General features: G+C 43.4%; 1 protein-coding gene across 7 annotated transcripts in view; it reads left to right on the forward strand.

Moving 5' to 3' along the window:
• Positions 1-8,784, forward strand: part of PRLR (prolactin receptor) — a 106,826-nt gene extending 98,042 nt beyond the window's left edge. For all 7 annotated transcript variants that reach the window (XM_081929667.1, XM_081929664.1, XM_081929668.1 and 4 more), the window contains 8 exons: positions 331-472; positions 975-1,104; positions 1,237-1,406; positions 3,224-3,390; positions 4,938-5,079; positions 5,836-5,935; positions 6,478-6,547; positions 7,705-8,784. In XM_081929667.1, coding sequence (XP_081785793.1) covers positions 331-472; positions 975-1,104; positions 1,237-1,406; positions 3,224-3,390; positions 4,938-5,079; positions 5,836-5,935; positions 6,478-6,547; positions 7,705-8,721 — 1,938 coding nt within the window. In that variant the 3' untranslated portion in view covers positions 8,722-8,784. The remainder of the gene's footprint in view (positions 1-330; positions 473-974; positions 1,105-1,236; positions 1,407-3,223; positions 3,391-4,937; positions 5,080-5,835; positions 5,936-6,477; positions 6,548-7,704) is intronic.
• The last annotated feature ends 8,089 nt before the right edge of the window (positions 8,785-16,873 follow it).

The raw sequence follows: 16,873 nt of genomic DNA on the forward strand, positions 1-16,873 counted from the left end.
ATCATGGTCCTTAAAATGGGTTTACAGCTCATGGACCCCAAGCAAACCAAATCACACCAGTCATGTCAAACCTCCTTGACAAGCCATAATACATGATATCCGTAGGCTGGTTTGGAAAGGTCACACATTGCACAGGCTTCATCCTTGATGTATTTTACTTATTCCCTCCATCCTGTTCTTCAGTCTTAAAAAGACTAGGACATCTGGAGTCACAGATGTTACAGTGCCAACTGCCCAGTGTGCCAAAGATTCCTGCTTGTATAGAGGCATCCTTGAAAACCTGTATGCTCTACAATTCTCTTAGTTTCCCTTGTCTTTACTGCTTCCCAGACTCATTTTGTTGGAGAGCAAACACAGTATGAAATATCCCAGCTGCACCCAGCAGTGAAATATGCTTTTCAGGTTCGCTGTATAACAAAGCATAGTGAGAGGAGTGAATGGAGCCCTGAAACTTACCTCCAGCTCCACAGTGGTGAGTCAATCATTCATCATTTTTTTCCTGTTTTGAAAAGCCAAATAAGCTAGTAAGAACATGAGAAGAACCCTCCTGGATCAGAGCAATGCCCCATCTAGTCCAGAACCCTGTTCTCACAGCCGCCAACCAGATGCCCATTGTGAGAAGCCTGCAAAGCAGAACTTGAGAGCAACAACTCTCTCCCTACTTGCAGTTCCCAGAGGCAGAACTAGAATCAAATGTGTAGAATGGCAAAGGAGTAGATTTTGGCTAAGCATTAGGCAACTTCCTAATGGTAACAGCTGGTAGTCAGTGAAACAGACTGCCCTAGGAGATGGTGGGCTCTCCATCATAGCAGGTGTTCAAGCAGATTCTGGACAGCCATCTGTTGGGGTTCCCCCTAGTTGCATCCTACTTTGTAGGTCCTTAATTGAGCAGGACGTTGGACCAAATAACCTCTGTGACCCCCCCCCCTCTGATCCTATTGGCCTAAAGGACTTGTCTATCTCTTTCTTTCCAGGCCAACCTCCTGGGAAACCAGAGTTAATAAGATGTCGCTCACCTGAGAAAGAAACCTTTACCTGCTGGTGGAAGCCCAGTTCCGATGGAGGCCTGCCGAGCAATTACACTCTGTTCTATAACAAGGAAGGGTAAGGCGTTACAAATGGCTTTACGGTTGTCTCAGCCTGCATCTCTGAGAGGAGGTGGATTCTTTTCTAAGTGATGTGTAATGAGAAGGCTGTGTTTGTATTTCCTTCTCAATCTTGTCTTCTGTTTTTCAGAGACAAGGCATACTATGAATGCCCGGACTACACAACAGCGGGACCCAACTCCTGTCATTTTGATAAAAAACATACTTCGCTTTGGATGACATACAATTTTACCATAACAGCGACTAATGAGATGGGGAGTATTTCATCTGAGCCATATTATGTGGATGTGGCTAATATAGGTATGCGGTGCAAGCATAAGTGTGCAAGGCAAGCCGGGGTGGGTGGGAGGGAATCCCCAGAGTCCTAAGAGTTGTGACCCAGAATTCTATATGCATCTTATATACCATCAGCTAAATATGACCAGTCATGTGTCTTGATAGGGGATAGGGGAGAATATTTGTTTGTATTTTAATGAGAAACTATCCAGTTTGCTCTTCATAAACCCAAATGCACAGCTATGCTTTGAAATTTGCACTTCTCTGAATTTTGCAATCATTTCTCCGACAAAGCAAAAGTGCATATACTAGGCAAAAGTGAGCATAAAAATATACCTATTGAGTAAATAAAAAATAAAAAAATACATATGCTAGTTGTCAGGGAATTGCCATCGGAACAGGGAAGGGAGGCAGAGGGGCAGTTGGGATACAGGGATCTCTGAAAATCCTGAGAAGCAGTTCCTCTTCCTTCAGTGGGGAAAGCCACACCTCCAGTGGGGAAGAGGGGAAGGGACCAGAGGATGCTGCTGGGAGCCTCAGCACCGCCCCTCGTCAGTCTGAGGGTGGGAAAAGCCACACCTCCTGGGTAAAGGAGGGGAAAGGGCTAGAAGATGCTGCTGGGAGCCTCAGCACCGCTTCTGGCCAAGCCAGCCAGGAGGGAAGCACGCCTCTTCCGTCGCCCACCTTGCGCAAAGAAGGATGGAAAAGGCTGGGGGTGACTAAGCTCTTGTGTTGGGGGAGGACCCGGAAACGACCCCTCCCGGATTCTGCTAGCGATTGAGGCAGACATGAACTTGTGGTTCTGCACACTAAATAAAACCTGTAAAAGACAGGTCGGAGTCCTGACTGGTTACTCACGAGCAACCACCATTGCCATCTGACACTAGTGAAAATAGTATACAAAATTGCATTATATTAAGGCAAACTGCTTGCAAAAATGTGTGCATTAGCCAAAACTGCATACATAAATGTGTTTATTAGGAGGAATTCACACTAAAATTCTGTAATGGTTCTAGGGGTTGCTCGTGCGTAAACCGGCGCCACACCTGGCTGGGCTGCCTAAGTGAACCTTTTCTGTCCGGACAGCCTCTCACCCGTGGCTGTCTCAGTCGCTGGCAGAATCCGTCAGTGGGCGTTTCTTAAACTTCTTCCAGCTAAGAAGCTCTTTGACGCCTTGTCTCCGCCTACTCTCCCTGCGCGGAAGCCTTCTGCACAAGGAGGGCGTAGGCAGCGGAGGACCCTTACTCTCCCCGCTGGTCCCCGGCAAGGAGTCATGGGACCGCCTCGCCGCTTCCCCCATCTGCCCCCCTTCTCCACTGGTGCTACGCTGATTCTCTTCCCCAGAAGATGGGCTGCCTCTCCCCATCCCGGGACGCTCTCTGGAATCCCTCTGGAGCTTGCTCTCTCCCTCCGGCACTGATGGCAGTTCCCTGACAAATTCTGATGAATGTTTATGAAGATAAAAAGAAAGAAAGCTGCTCTTGGTGTGAGGTATTTGAAGTGTGCCTCTGTTTCTATCTATGAAGAAGGGCGTGAATTTAATAATCATTTTCTCTTTTTTTGTACCAAGGCCTTTTAAAACAAACTTTAGGCCTTCACTGTTTTAATGACATTTTAAACAAAACTTAAGCTCTCATTCTTGCCACAGTATGCTTTTAAACTGAGCTTTCTCCACTGTCGAGAAATTTTTACAGTTGCTTTTTGCTGTTTAAAGCTCTTGTACTTTGCATTTTAAAGTATTGTGATTATATCTGTTGTGGAAGCCTCCTTAGAGGATTGGATTGATGGCAGTCCATATACATTTGATCAATAAACATTCTCTGATCCTTCTTTTTTTCTAGTTCAGCCAGACCCTCCTGAAAACCTCTCCCTGGAATTTGAGAAAAAGGTGTATGGAAAATATCTGTTGTTGAACTGGTCTCCACCTTCTCTGGGTGACATCAAATCTGGTTGGCTAACCCTCGAATATGAGTTACATATCAAGCCTGAAGGGGGACAAGAATGGGAGGTGAGAATGGTGAAAGCTCTTGAGCCACTTCCAGATGTGTAGATTTGCCAGTTTCAGCCCTCTCAGCTTCTCATTTTCCCAATTCTAAATCCGGTCCGCCACATTTCTGCAGCCATTTCCAACAGATAAATCCTCATGAACATCCACCAGCATTTTAATGTGAATTTATCCCAACAAACACATTTTTGTCAGCAGCTTCAGCTAACCTACACACAGTTCTGCAAGCCATTTCTTCGTTTTTACCCACACTTCCCCTTAATATATGCATTTTTGTAAACACTAGCTGGAAGACTGCATCGCAACATTCAGATTAGTGTGAACTTCAAAGGATGGTTGAGTTTCAGCTCTCTTGGGGTTTCACAAAGTATGGATTTGCGTGTCGAGACCCTGAAACCAACCCCTCATTGAAGAATAACACACACAAGGACACAGCTATTAGGTTAATGTTATTGGGCAAAATTTGGCCACAACTATATTGATTACAGAATGTGAGTGGTATTCACTTAGGCATTGAATGGACCCAACTATATCTAGCTCCTGCCCGTTGCGCAGGGAGTCCGATAAGGATAAACCACCAGAAGGGGGAGCCCCATCGATGCATACGAACTCGAGCTCCCCCAGGTGTTTCCGTTGGGGTCGTGTCATGGCCCTAGCCCCACCCTGGCCTTCGGTCAAGATCCATACTCCTGGATTCCTTTAACGGAATACCCTTAAGCTTGAAGGGGCAGGTGATGGCCACACCTCCCTTCCCCCCTCAAACAATGCCTAACCGCCACAAGAGCCTAAAGGCTCGCCGCCAAATACCCTCACACCTGTAACCAATGCCTCAAGCCCTCTGCAATATCGGCCAACGAGATATCATTCCCCCAATCAGAAAGGTGTACGCCATCATCACAAAAAAGTGCCATCTTGCTGTAGACTATGGTGGGGTGTGCAATCACCAAGCCACCCATCATGTGCACCTTCTGTGCCATGGAACGATTCAAGCGAGCCAAGAGGAAGCCCTCCAGCTCGTGCCTCAGCTTAAATGGTCCCAGCCATGCCCCCACCAGCCAGCGGATTGGCTGGCCAGTCGCTGACGCGGCCAGGATCCCCCGGGCAACGCGGGACTTTGTCCCCCAAACCTGGAGGAGAGTGGGTGGCCATGTGGTCCACCGCAACTCCTCCCCACGGTGGAGCGGACTTGGCAGATATGCCTATACATGTGAACTGAATTGGATGTTGCCCCTACCCCATCTCCTGACAACCTGTTTAATGAGCATTTAACCTGGTTTGCTTACAGAGAGGTGTACAACGTTGTGCCCAAACAATTTTTCTCCAACACTTCCCATTGCATTTTCCTTATCACACACAGCCTAATTGGGGGAAGAATTGAAGGTATGTTGTGCAAGAATGCCAAATCAACCTTAATTGTGCAACCAGTTAATCCCATCTGAAAATAGTGGCTGCCTGGAAGCATATTTGGGAGTAGCCAAATGCTCTGTGTTTCAGAAACAGTATCTGAAGAAACAGGGTCACAGATATCTGTGTTCTTCTTATCTTTCCAGAAAATATTTGTTGGTCAGAGAACAACATATAAGATGTTCAGCGTAAATCCAGGAGAAAAGTATGTTGCAAAAGTTCGCTGCAGATCAGATCATGGAACGTGGAGCGACTGGAGCCCTGAAAGTTTTATTAAGCTCCGAAAAGGTGAGGACAACTGCTGGGGGTGAACTTTCGTTAATTAACCCCAGTCATATGAAAGTGCTAGAAAGCCTAGTTGAGGAGTTCGTTATTCATATCCTGCTTTTCTATTTAGAATAAAAATATAATCCCCCATCACAAAAGAAAACACAGTTCAATGATAACAGCAACACAATGAAACAAGGATAGGGCTGACATGTGATGAAGCTGGTGCTAGACGTGTGCGTCTTACAAAACATTGCCTGGCGGTCTGCTTTGGGAAATCTGGGCAAGTTCAGCTGACAACTTGGTAAACATATTAGCTGTGTGAGTTCCAGACTGCTAGTGGAGGGGGAGCCAAGCTGGTGTCTTCCAGAAGTTTTGGACTACAACTCCCATCATGCCTGACCAGTGGCTATGTTGACTAGGGATGGTGGGAATTGGCATTTGCAACATCTGTATCCATGTTGACTGCCCTTGAACTAAATGAAGTTGGCTGTATGCAAAAGAAGGCAAGGCTTCTATACCTTTATTTGTGTAGAAAGGAGACTTTACGCAGGTACAGCTTGTCGTGTAAACTACGCTTGCTGAAACTCCCTTCTGAAATCTCACCACTGAGCTCACTGGGCGATTTTATGCTCATCACGGCATTACAGACTGATCTACCGTCCAGGGTTGTTGTGGGAGTAAAATAGTAGAGATGCCACCTGCCCTAAGCTAATAATGTTTTGAAATGAACTCTTAACCGCACAAAATTTAATCCCTTCTTACTTTCTCTCTTAGAGTTCAGACTGAAAGATATACTTGTTTGGATCTTCGTGGCTTTTTTATCATTTGTCGTATGTTTGATCATGATCTGGACACTGGCTTTGAAAAAAATTAAGTAAGTTGCTACTTCTGACATTGTAGTGTATTAAAAAAAGAAAACAAGCAAATTTGTTGCCACAGCATGGGGTTAAAGGGATGGAAAGCCTTCTCCATACATTGTGGTCGCAGCTGTGATTCTTCTTCCATCTCCTCCACCAACTGCTATTTAAATTTTAGAAAAGCAGACATGTTAAATGCAAACATGCATTTAATACATCACCCAGCTGGGTTTATGCATAGTGGAACTGTGTGTGAAGCTTGCTGCCAGTGCTCTATTCTGACAATCCACAAATACAAAAAACAAGGTTTCTACGTGTAGAAATCATCTTCACTTAAAAGACCACTCTTGGTTCTGCTGCCTGAGATCCTACGGACAAGTGAAATCAGTTTATTGGAATATCCTGTGGGTCCCCTCCTTACAGCTATGGATATTTGTTTTTCCAGCAGGCAAGGTTTTCTGTATGCTCAATCTATCAGAAGAAAATCAAACCTAGTACGAAACCAAATTATTTCCGTCATTTCTTTATTCCAACCCTTTCCCTCTTTCTTGTTTTTCAGCATGGTGGCTTGCCTTCTACCACCAGTCCCAGGACCAAAGATAAAAGGCTTTGATGCCCAGCTACTAGAAGTAAGTGTTTGGGCACTTAGAGAAGTTTTGCACTCTTTTTTGTTTTCCATTTTCTTAGAGGGGGTAAAAGAAAAGGCCTCATTGGAAGCCCTTAACAACTTTAACCTGTTAACACTTCTGCTGATGCTAATCTGCTTGAATTCAGTACAATAATATCCAAACGCTACATGATGACCAAGTACAACAATGCAATGTCAACATAAACTCTTTGTATAATCTATACAGAACACTGAACAATATGAAATAGGCACTCTCTGCAAAACCAAATAAACATAAATCTTCTAAATCTCAAAGTCACAGAATATGACACTCTTGATGGATTCTCTTGAAAACACAGAACCAAACAAACACAAGTCTTATAGGTCTCTGGAAGTCTTTGTGAGCTATGCAAGTCTCTGAAAGAAGCAATGAGTCAGATATCTGGAGTAAACAAGCTTAAAGCTTTGTTTTATAATGTCCAACGCTGCCGAAGTGGTCTGCAAACAGACGTAGTGAACAGTGATTCTGGATATACCAACTGTTTTGTGGAATTCTTCTTCAGCATAGCAGAAGGATAAAGAAATGCTTCAAAAACTGCAATTGAATTATTGAAACAATGACCTGCATATACATGGTAACTCAAATTATTAGAAACTATATGCAAGAACTATAATACCAATTCAATAGGAAATAAAACCAAAAGTACACACCCCATCTATATGGTGAATGGAATTGTATGAACAATTGCTATGGAGCAGTGGTCATAAAGTTATGTAACCACTGCTACTGACTGCATGTTGCAAGAAACTTAAAAGGCCGACCCCAGGTGGTGCTCATAACAAGGTCATTTCAGAGATTTAGAAGATTTCTGTTTATTTGGTTTTGCAGAGAGTGCCTATTTCATATATTTCATATTGTTCAATGTTCTGTATAGATTATATAAAGAGTTTATATTGACATTGCATTGTTGTACTTGGTCATCGTTGTTGCCTTTGGATATTACTGATATTTGCTTGTAACACAGGGGTTTAATTGAATTCAGATCAAAGCATGCATCATTGTTGTTGTTGAGTGCTCTGTACCACATCTTTCTCCTTTGCGTTTTCAGACATAATCAGGTACATAATGCAAATATTATAGTTATTATATATTTCCCCCTGTATGTTTCTTCACATCAGGCAGGGAAAACGGAAGAACTGCTGAGTGCTCTTGGCTGCCAGGGATTCCCTCCGACACCAGGCTATGAGGACCTGCTGGTAGAATTTTTGGAGATAGATGACAGCGAAGACCAGCAGCTAATGCCAAGCACCGAAAAGAGCCACCCCAATAAAAATGCGAAGCTGGCGCACCAGGAAACAGACAGCGACTCAGGAAGAGGAAGCTGCGAAAGCCCTTCTCTGTTGACGGAGAAGCGCAAGGAAGCCCAAAACCCGCGCTTGGAATTGAAAACACCAGATACCTATGGGGTGCAAAACGCCCATAGGAACAGCATGCAGGAGTCACCAAAGGGGGGCGCTGAAGGTCAGCTCCCCTGGATTAACAGTAGTGAACCTCGGCCATCCACGTGGTGTGGAGGTCAGCTCCCTAGCTGTCAGACTTCTAAATGTTCCTACCATGACACAGTGGATGTATGTAAAAGGGCAGTCAGTGCCATGGATATAAACAGGAAGGGGAGTGAGGAAGGAAAGTGTTGTTCGCAATATCCTGAACTCGTTGAGACTCTTGGTGAAAGAAAACCAGCCAAATTGGAGAAGGCAGTGGATCTACTCTCAAATGCTCAGCACGGCCAAGCGGGGTTGTGGTTACTCCCACCAGAAAGGCCGCCATTCTCGTCTACAAAACCCGCAGATTACGTGGAAGTTCACAAAGTCAACCACGATGGAGCTCTGGCTGTACTACCAAAGCAGAAAGAAACTGTAGGCAAAAAGGAAAGGCCTTTTGTCCCTGGGGATACGAATGAATACACCAAGGTTTCAACCGTTGTGTCCAACCATATTCTGGTGTTGTTCCCAGATCCCAAAGCGGAGGCTTTGCCTTCCTTTCAGGAGCCACTGAAAGAGCTCACCCAGAGTTGTCAGCAGAGCCAAGCAGAATTAAATTTCAGCTACTGTCTCACAGGTCCAAGCACCTGCAAAGTACAGACTGGCGGGCTAGACTACATGGATCCAAATAATTTTATGTGCCCCTTTAACTGAAAAGTTAGCCATCCTTCTACAGGTAACAACACTACAAGTAAAATAAACAGTGTTGGCACAAAACTGCTCACATGTCTGGTTTAGCTCAGTTGTAGCTCATGCCTTCTTTCGCTTTATAGCCAATCACTTAAGAACATGCTGGTTGCAGATCAATTTTTCCCCCTACCTGTGATTTTGAGTTCTTTTTGTGAAGAGTGATTTACAGAAAAGTAAAAGTTTGTGGCATCGTTTTGAAAACACAAGCATCCATTTCTGGTAATACATTCCAAAAAAAACAAGGAGGGGTTTGTGTGTTGATGTTTCAAAAGCAACCCTGAGATCATCACCAAATGATGCTGGTTAAGAAACACAGGCTGAGCTTATAAAATATTGTCCAAAAAATTATATTGGTAATCAGACTCTTGAACAACACTGGTAGTGTCCAACCTGCTTTTGGCAACTGTGTGTCACACAATGCTAGTACAATATATGAGACGGTGTCTGCTGCAGTTTGTGGACTACAGTGTGAACAACCCATCATACCTAATTTGTGTACAGGTCCTTGAGTTTGTTGAGCCATTGTGCGCATGTCAGGGACTGGCAGGACGCTGATGAGTGTGTGCCGGGGGAAGCGAGGCTGGAGTCTGGCTCAGGAGAGAGGGCCAGTGATTTGTGGGGAACTGTGCTGGACAGACGGCAAGAGTCGGAGGCAGGGGAAGCTTCAGGTGGAGCACAGGATGGGTTGGAAGGAGAGGAGGAAGAGGCAGGTCAGGCAAGTGAGAGGCCAGGTGCTTCCCTACCACTGTCTCCCAGATCCAGGAGGGGACTGAAGAGGGATGAGCAGAGGATAGGCATAGTCTATAGCTGCATGAATGCAGCGTTTTGGTGGAAAGTACATAAACTGGTGGAGGTGGAGTGGTCCCCCTATTGCTGCAACTTCTTCTTAGAGCCAGTGTGGTGTAGTGGTTAAGGGCGGTAGTCTCGTAATCTGGGGAACCGGGTTCGCGTCTCCGCTCCTCCACGTGCAGCTGCTGGGTGACCTTGGGCTAGTCACACTTCTCTGAAGTCTCTCAGCCCCACTCACCTCACAGAGTGTTTGTTGTGGGGGAGGAAGGGAAAGGAGATTGTTAGCCGCTTTGAGACTCCTTTGGGTAGTGATAAAGTGGGATATCAAATCCAAACTCTTCTTCTTCATAGACCTTGGACCTAGGAACAGCCGCCTAGACACTAAATTGGCGTGGGAGGTATTCAGAGCCATAGAAATGACTGTGTTATGTTTGACGACAAAGAGTTAACTATCGGCTGTGTGCATTTCCTTGATTGGGGAGTGCCCTGAACAGAACAGGCAGGAGAAATGGACAGGCCTCACTCTGTGCCATAGCTAAGCCCAGGAGCATTCCTGACCAGACTGCCTCAGTCCCCTACAGTCTGTGCTGCTTGTGGCATCTGTGCTGAAGCTGGCTCCAGCTTTGAGGGAGTCCTCATCATGGAGGTTGCTGGTGGGCCTTTACAGATGTATGTTGGGGGTTGGGGTTGGGGAGCTCCTCTCCAAGAAGGAGGCAGTGTTCCACCAATGAGTACCATTGTCATCACCCACAGAGCAACATAGCAATGCGGGGCCTGATCTGTGCCATAGGCTGGACAGCTGAAAATGACATACTTTGCGGTTGCCTGAGGAAAACTAGCCAAATATATCAAATTCAATGAAAAGTAAATGCACAAATGAAAAACTTAAAGGATTGCATTATTATTCCATTTTTTGGCACTAGCAAAAAATCAATCAAAATTATTTCATGTTCTGCAATGTATTTTAAATAAGTTTTAAAGGCTAGTACAGTTTTTATAATATATTTTTCTTAGCCTTTTCTTTTTTTCTTTTAAAAACTCACTTTTCAGGATGTTAAAAATGATGTGTGTGTGTGTGTGTGTGAGTGAGTGAGTGAGTGATCTAATATATGGAAGGCATTAGCCAGTTATCTTTTTTTACATGCTTTTCTGCTTTTAGTGCAGCAATTGGGAATCTGTGGTTCTCTGGATATTGCCAAACTCTTGATTCCCGTCAGCCCCTACCAGCACGGCCAATGGTCAGGGATGACATGAGTTGGAGTCCTACAATTTCTGAAGGGCCACTGGCTTCCCACTCCTCTTTTACTGTGATGAATTATTTGCTGTGCAAGTTCCTCCAAGTTCAAAAGAAACTCCATTAGCACCAGTAGCATTACTTACAAGTATTCCAACATTTAGGGGAGAGGAGAAATCTAAACGAATCATAGCATTGTAGAAACATAGATATGTAGAGTTGGAAGGGACCCTGAGGATCAGGTTGTAGCCCAACCCCCTGCAATGCAGGAATCTCAACTAAAGCATCCATAACAGGTGGCTACCCAACCTCTGCCTAAAAACCTGCAAGGAAGGAGAGTCATCCACCTTCTGAGGGAGTCCATTCCACTGTTGAACAGCTCTTACTGTCAGAAAGTTCTTCCTGATGTTTAGTTGGAATGTCCTTTCTTGTAACTTGAATCCATTGGTTTGGGTCCTATCCTCTGGAGCACCACAAAACAAGCTAGCTCCATCTTCCGTGAGACAGACCTTGAGATATCTGATGATGGCTATCAAATCTCCTCTCTGTCTTTTCATGTGCTACTGGCAAGCCAGGTATCTCCACCTTATATTTGTGCAGCAGGTTCTTCCTGCCTAAGTGTACATTTGTCCACTTGTAATTTGTCAATTTGCAATTCATCCCAGTTTGGTGTCATCTGCAAATTTGATTAACATCCCCACAATACCTTCATCCAAGTATATTTTTAAGTAGACAATGTTAAGACTTGCAGTTCGCTAAAGGTCCTGTTGAAATAGACAAATTTATTCAATATGGCACATAAAGGTTTAGCAAACAGGTACCTCCCAGCTCCTGCCCACCTAGCAGTTCAAAAGCACGTCAAGTGTATGTAGATAAATAGGTACCACTCCGGCAGGGAGATAAACAACATTTCCATGCGCTGCTCTGGTTCTCCAGAAGTGGCTGTCATGCTGCTACATGACCCGGAAGCTGTCTGCGGACAAACACTGGCAAGATGAGCGCGCAACCCCAGAGTCGTCCGTGACTGGACCTAACGGTCAGGGGTACCTTTACCTCCCTTTGAACTATACATTTTATATAAATAAAATATCTACTTTAGTTCTGCACTATTGCTGACAGTTGCATTTGTGCTTTTTACATTTTTAGTAAGGCAGGCAATTAATTTATATAACTAGCAGAAACTTATAAGAGGCCCTGCACAAATATTTCTATGTCATTTTCTGGCTTAAAATACTGTAATAATCTTTGGAGTTAATGGATATGCTGTGGTTACTGGGGGCACACACCCTTCCAAATTTTTGGAGTATGCTATTTGTGGTGCGATATGATGTTTTTGTTATTTTTGACACTTTATTCATATATCAAATCTGCACCCCCAGCAGACTGGTACTGAAGTAGCAAATTCTGTCCTAACTTTGTTAACGTGCTTTTGTGTAACTTTGTTAAAGCTACACATGCCTCGTTTTGTTGTCGTTCATACATGTAATGACCATTGGTTAAAACTCCATCGGCAGCTTTTTCTATGGTGACTATTCTGTAGAAACAGTTCGAGTTGATAGAGTTTAAGTCACTTCCTTTGGCTGCAACCCTAAGCGCATTTATTGATAAGTGAGTCCCATGGAACTCAGAGGAGATGTATTTCTACCTAGTAAATGTGTTGTTGTTTTTATTGAGTTGAAATAACGTGAATGTTGTGGAGGAAAACCAAAGTAACCTAAACCAGCTAAATAAATTTCTGCTGAAAAGCCATAAAGTCGTGTTACAATCAAGACAGCTGTGAAAGCACAAAGTCCCCCCCCCCCCATACACAAATCTACCTCAGGTTTTCTTTTCCCACTAAGAGAGAGAATGAGAAAGACGATGATATGTCAAATTGCCAATTACTGTATTTTAAAAGGAGCAAATTGAGCCCTTCACAATCACTTTGATGTTTAAGGCGGATGATTTTTTAAAATAGTTTGTCACGCATCCATGACAAGCTTCTGTACGTATGTAGCACTCTTCAGACATTCTTTGTGCTTTCCCAACTTGCATATATTTACTAATGTAACTTGAAACTTTGGAACTCTACTTTTTCAAACCGGAATCCATTCTTTGTGTGCGCACACATTAATTGAGCAATTGTTTCCGCTCCACAATTGGCTGACGTATGCAGATAATGTCTCGAATTGGGGGGCTGGCAACTGACATTGCTAATGGTGGTCAATCTGGTGGTGTTAAGCTGTGTACAAATGAAACTAGTCTACGGCAGGGTCACCAGCCAGCCGGTATTTTATTGGTGCAAGATTGCATGAGAGGAGATTCCATATTATTTCTTGCTTCATGTGACTCTTCACAACCTACCAGATTGCACCCATAACTCAAGCAGGTTTCTCACTGCCTCCACCACTCAGCTGCCTCAGGCCTATCAAGGTCTGTCCAGGGTCCATCCCTTGCTTGCCAACCAAATTTTGCCAAGGCTCTGATTCCTTGACCCCATCCAAGGGGCAGGAGAACCCTACGGAAAATGTGTTTTTTAAAAAAAAAACATTGACACATTTGTTTGAAGTGCTTGGAGAATGATCCTATATGCAAAACAAATGAGAAAAGAAATGAAAGATTAATCTCCCCTTATGGGCATGCAAGGTTAGACTCTTGGTCACAGAAGTAACAATAACAGTAATTTTATTATTTGCACCCTGCTCATCTGGCTGGGATGCCAGAAAAGAAAATGCTCGCTTCCTATTGTGCAGAAGGGGTGCTCTCTCTCCATGTTCTGATGCTGCTAAACTAACAGTTTTCAACATGTGAGACTAAAATCAGTCCATAATGTGAACAGAGTACCTGCATCACATTGAGAAGGTCTGTACAGCTTGGAGGACCCACCAAATCAAAAACAGCTTAAATCACACAAATTGTGCATAGTGGGCTGCCAGGCAAATCTCTTGTTTTTTGCATTCTGATGCTGTCAGCAAAACTAGGAGCTTTATTTGGGTTTGGTGGGTCACAGCTTGCAAAGACCAGGCTGGTACTGCTTAGTTGTTGCAAGTGATCCAAAAGTCCCTTTCCCCCAAATAATTGGAATTGTTACTCAGTTGCTGAAGGGTAGCAGCACATTCTTTTTAGGCTCAAGGCTGTGTTTTCTGTTGTAGGAAAAATTGCATTTTTCCACCACTCAGGAAATTGCATTTTCCCATCCCTCGATATTTTGTTAACCTTGTGACTTTTAATTCAACTCTTAGTAGTAAATGGAAAGCCATGAGTGGGTCCTAACCTTACAGATTTCTGGACAGGCATTTTTATTATTGATACTTTGTTTTCTCCTCCCCCATCTTGGAGTAAAGCCTTTGAATCTGTTTTGATGCTTTCTCTATTGCTAAGACATGTCTAGTGATGTGCATCTGGGACCTGACCGCATGCCTTGCAGCCTTTTATTCTTGCTCACTTTCACATTTAAATTGCAGCTTTATTTTATTAAATGCTACTTCTAGATGAAGTGAGAAGTAAATACTGTATTACGGATGGATGCTAAAGATCTACATTTTCCTAGATTTTTTTTGTAGCTCACAAAGATCTGTGGATTTTTTTTAAGCTATAGTTTAAAAAGTCACATTTATAAATCCTTTTAAATGTACTGAATTACGCACACTCTTGCACACTTCTTTATTTAGAGAAGTCTGACCATCTCTGGTCAAACTTATACATCACTAAGCCTGCTCAGTTTTACAATGGATAGTCTAGTGGAGACATTTTAATTAATCTAGTATTTGCTTTCTATTTCACAGATCTAGAAATATTCCAGATCACACATGTTAGTTTTCTTTTTGTGGATGACTTGAACCTTCTGTTTTATGGGCTAAAGAATAAACATAGGAGAGTGGTATTTTTAAAAACCCTGCAATTAATATATTGTTTGCAGAACACTGGTACAAAACAAAATGCTCAGGAATCTTTTCTTGTTTGTTAAATGTGTTTGGAGGACAAATTGTTTAGCTAAATGTGAATGGGGGAAGTTATTACAATAATGTCTACCACTGGTTTTGTTTTCATGATCAATATTGTTGCTGTGTCATGTACTTTTCTCTGATAAACTTGTCCATTGTTTCCACTGCTGTTCTCTTTCTGCTAGTTTTGATTTCTTTTCTGTTACTATCCAACAAAATGTATTAAACTGTTTCTTGAGCAAAAATGTGGAAGTGTTCTCCGCCCAATGTAAATTAAGTATTTTTTAGGGAAATGGCCAAGATATTTAGATCTTGTGGCTTGTGCCTAAACTTTGGTTCTGTTCTTAAAACATTGCAAATCCTTGGTTCAATATAAAGCTTGGATTTCTGAGTAAAATCTGGGACAATGAGAAATCAGTTCTCTCTTTCTCAGTTAATTGCAGGCAGCCACAACATTTACTGCACCTGCTACATTATCTGGGACCAGTGTCTCAAGGTCAAAGGGTTGAAAGTAACTTCTGCCTTCAAAATGGACAGGTGCCATAGCTGTCAACTTTCAGATTTGAAAATAAGGGATCAGCAGCCTCACCTGTCCCAGGGACAGTCTACGGGATATCTAACAATCCGGGACAGCAGTGGGAAACGGCGCTGGAATAAGGGAATTTCCTGTAAAAAAAAGGGAAGGTTGACAGCTATGACAGGTGCTAATCTGGGTTTTGGGTCAGGCTTGAACCGGGATCTGGCGGCAGTGTTCAGCAGTCAAAAACTAGAGCTTCCTTACAGGTATAACCTCCTAAGATTGTAAAGGGACACTATTTTCTATTTACTACTTACTATTTAGTCCAGTTTGGTGAGTTTGACCAAACTCTGGGAGGCAGTGGAAGACAGGAGTACCTGGTGTGCTCTGGTCCGTGGGGTCACGAAGAGTCAGACACGCCTAACAACTAAACAACAACAACAACAATTTAGTCCAGCCTTCACCAACCTGGTTCTCTATAGATGTTTGGAACCAAACTCCCATCAACCCCAGCCTATACAAAACTTGTAGTCTAAAACATAAGCATTTTGATGAAGGGTGATTTAGCCTACTCACACACAAGCACCCCCACCCTCTCCCAAATCAATCTATACAATCCAGACAACTATTACACAACTGTTGAACCATTTCTTGAAGATTATTTGTGGCCTGTTGGTCTTCCTCTAGAAGAGCCACCAGCGCAGTGTATGGTTTGGAATCCAGACTAGGAGGAGAAGGGTTCAGCCATGTCAGTGTTCTGGAATGGCCAAAGAATAAAGGAGGGGAGACAAAGGAAAGGCAGCAGTTTTGAACTGAAGATGTAGGACAGGCATAGGCAAACTCGGCCCTCCAGATGTTTTGGGACTACAACTCCCATCATCCCTGACCACTGGTCCTGTTAGCTAGGGATGATGGGAGTTGTAGTGCCAAAACATCTGGAGGGCCGAGTTTGCCTATGCCTGACGTAGGAGATCCGAGGTCTTCATTCATGATCCATATTCAAAAGTAGCATCTCTCCAGTTTCATAACAGGTCATCTGGGCTTCCAGCAAAACACTCAACTAAGTAGCTTATATTTTGGATTCAAGCACATACTGGAAATTCAGGTCCATGCAATCAAACTGGTTGAAATCCCTCAGTTGCTGCTGTAACACAAGTAATCAACTTTTTAAAAAAACAACCTCAGGTTTTTGTGGTTAGGGTGATGGGGAAATGCATTGAAAAGTGTGGATTGAATTAATGATTTGCCAGGAAGAATGCTCGTCACAAACAAATCAGAACAAATGCTCAATAAAGAGCCGGACATAGTCTAACCTCTGTGCAAGCTTTGCACAACCAAATCCGGATCAATGCTTAATAAACAGGAAATCTGTAATGCATGGCCTTCAGTCAGTGCATTGGGACCCAATACCAGGTCATGTCCTGATTTAAAGTGGCTGCAGCTGTAACATTAACAACCATAAGCTAACAAACATACAGATGATGCATAAGTAAAGGCAAAGAGGAATCCCATTACCCCCAGTTCCTTTGCTCCCAGTCAACTCTTGGCTTACTCATTTCTGCCTTGCCTTCCAAACTGTTTCTCATACACACTTGGAATTGAATGAGAAGGGAAGGATTTGCAGGTCAACCTTTAACAAGCAAGCCTTGGGGG

This window comes from Podarcis melisellensis (genome assembly GCF_964234715.1).
Source record: "Podarcis melisellensis genome assembly, chromosome: 11".
In the NCBI taxonomy this organism is placed as follows: domain Eukaryota; kingdom Metazoa; phylum Chordata; class Lepidosauria; order Squamata; family Lacertidae; genus Podarcis; species Podarcis melisellensis.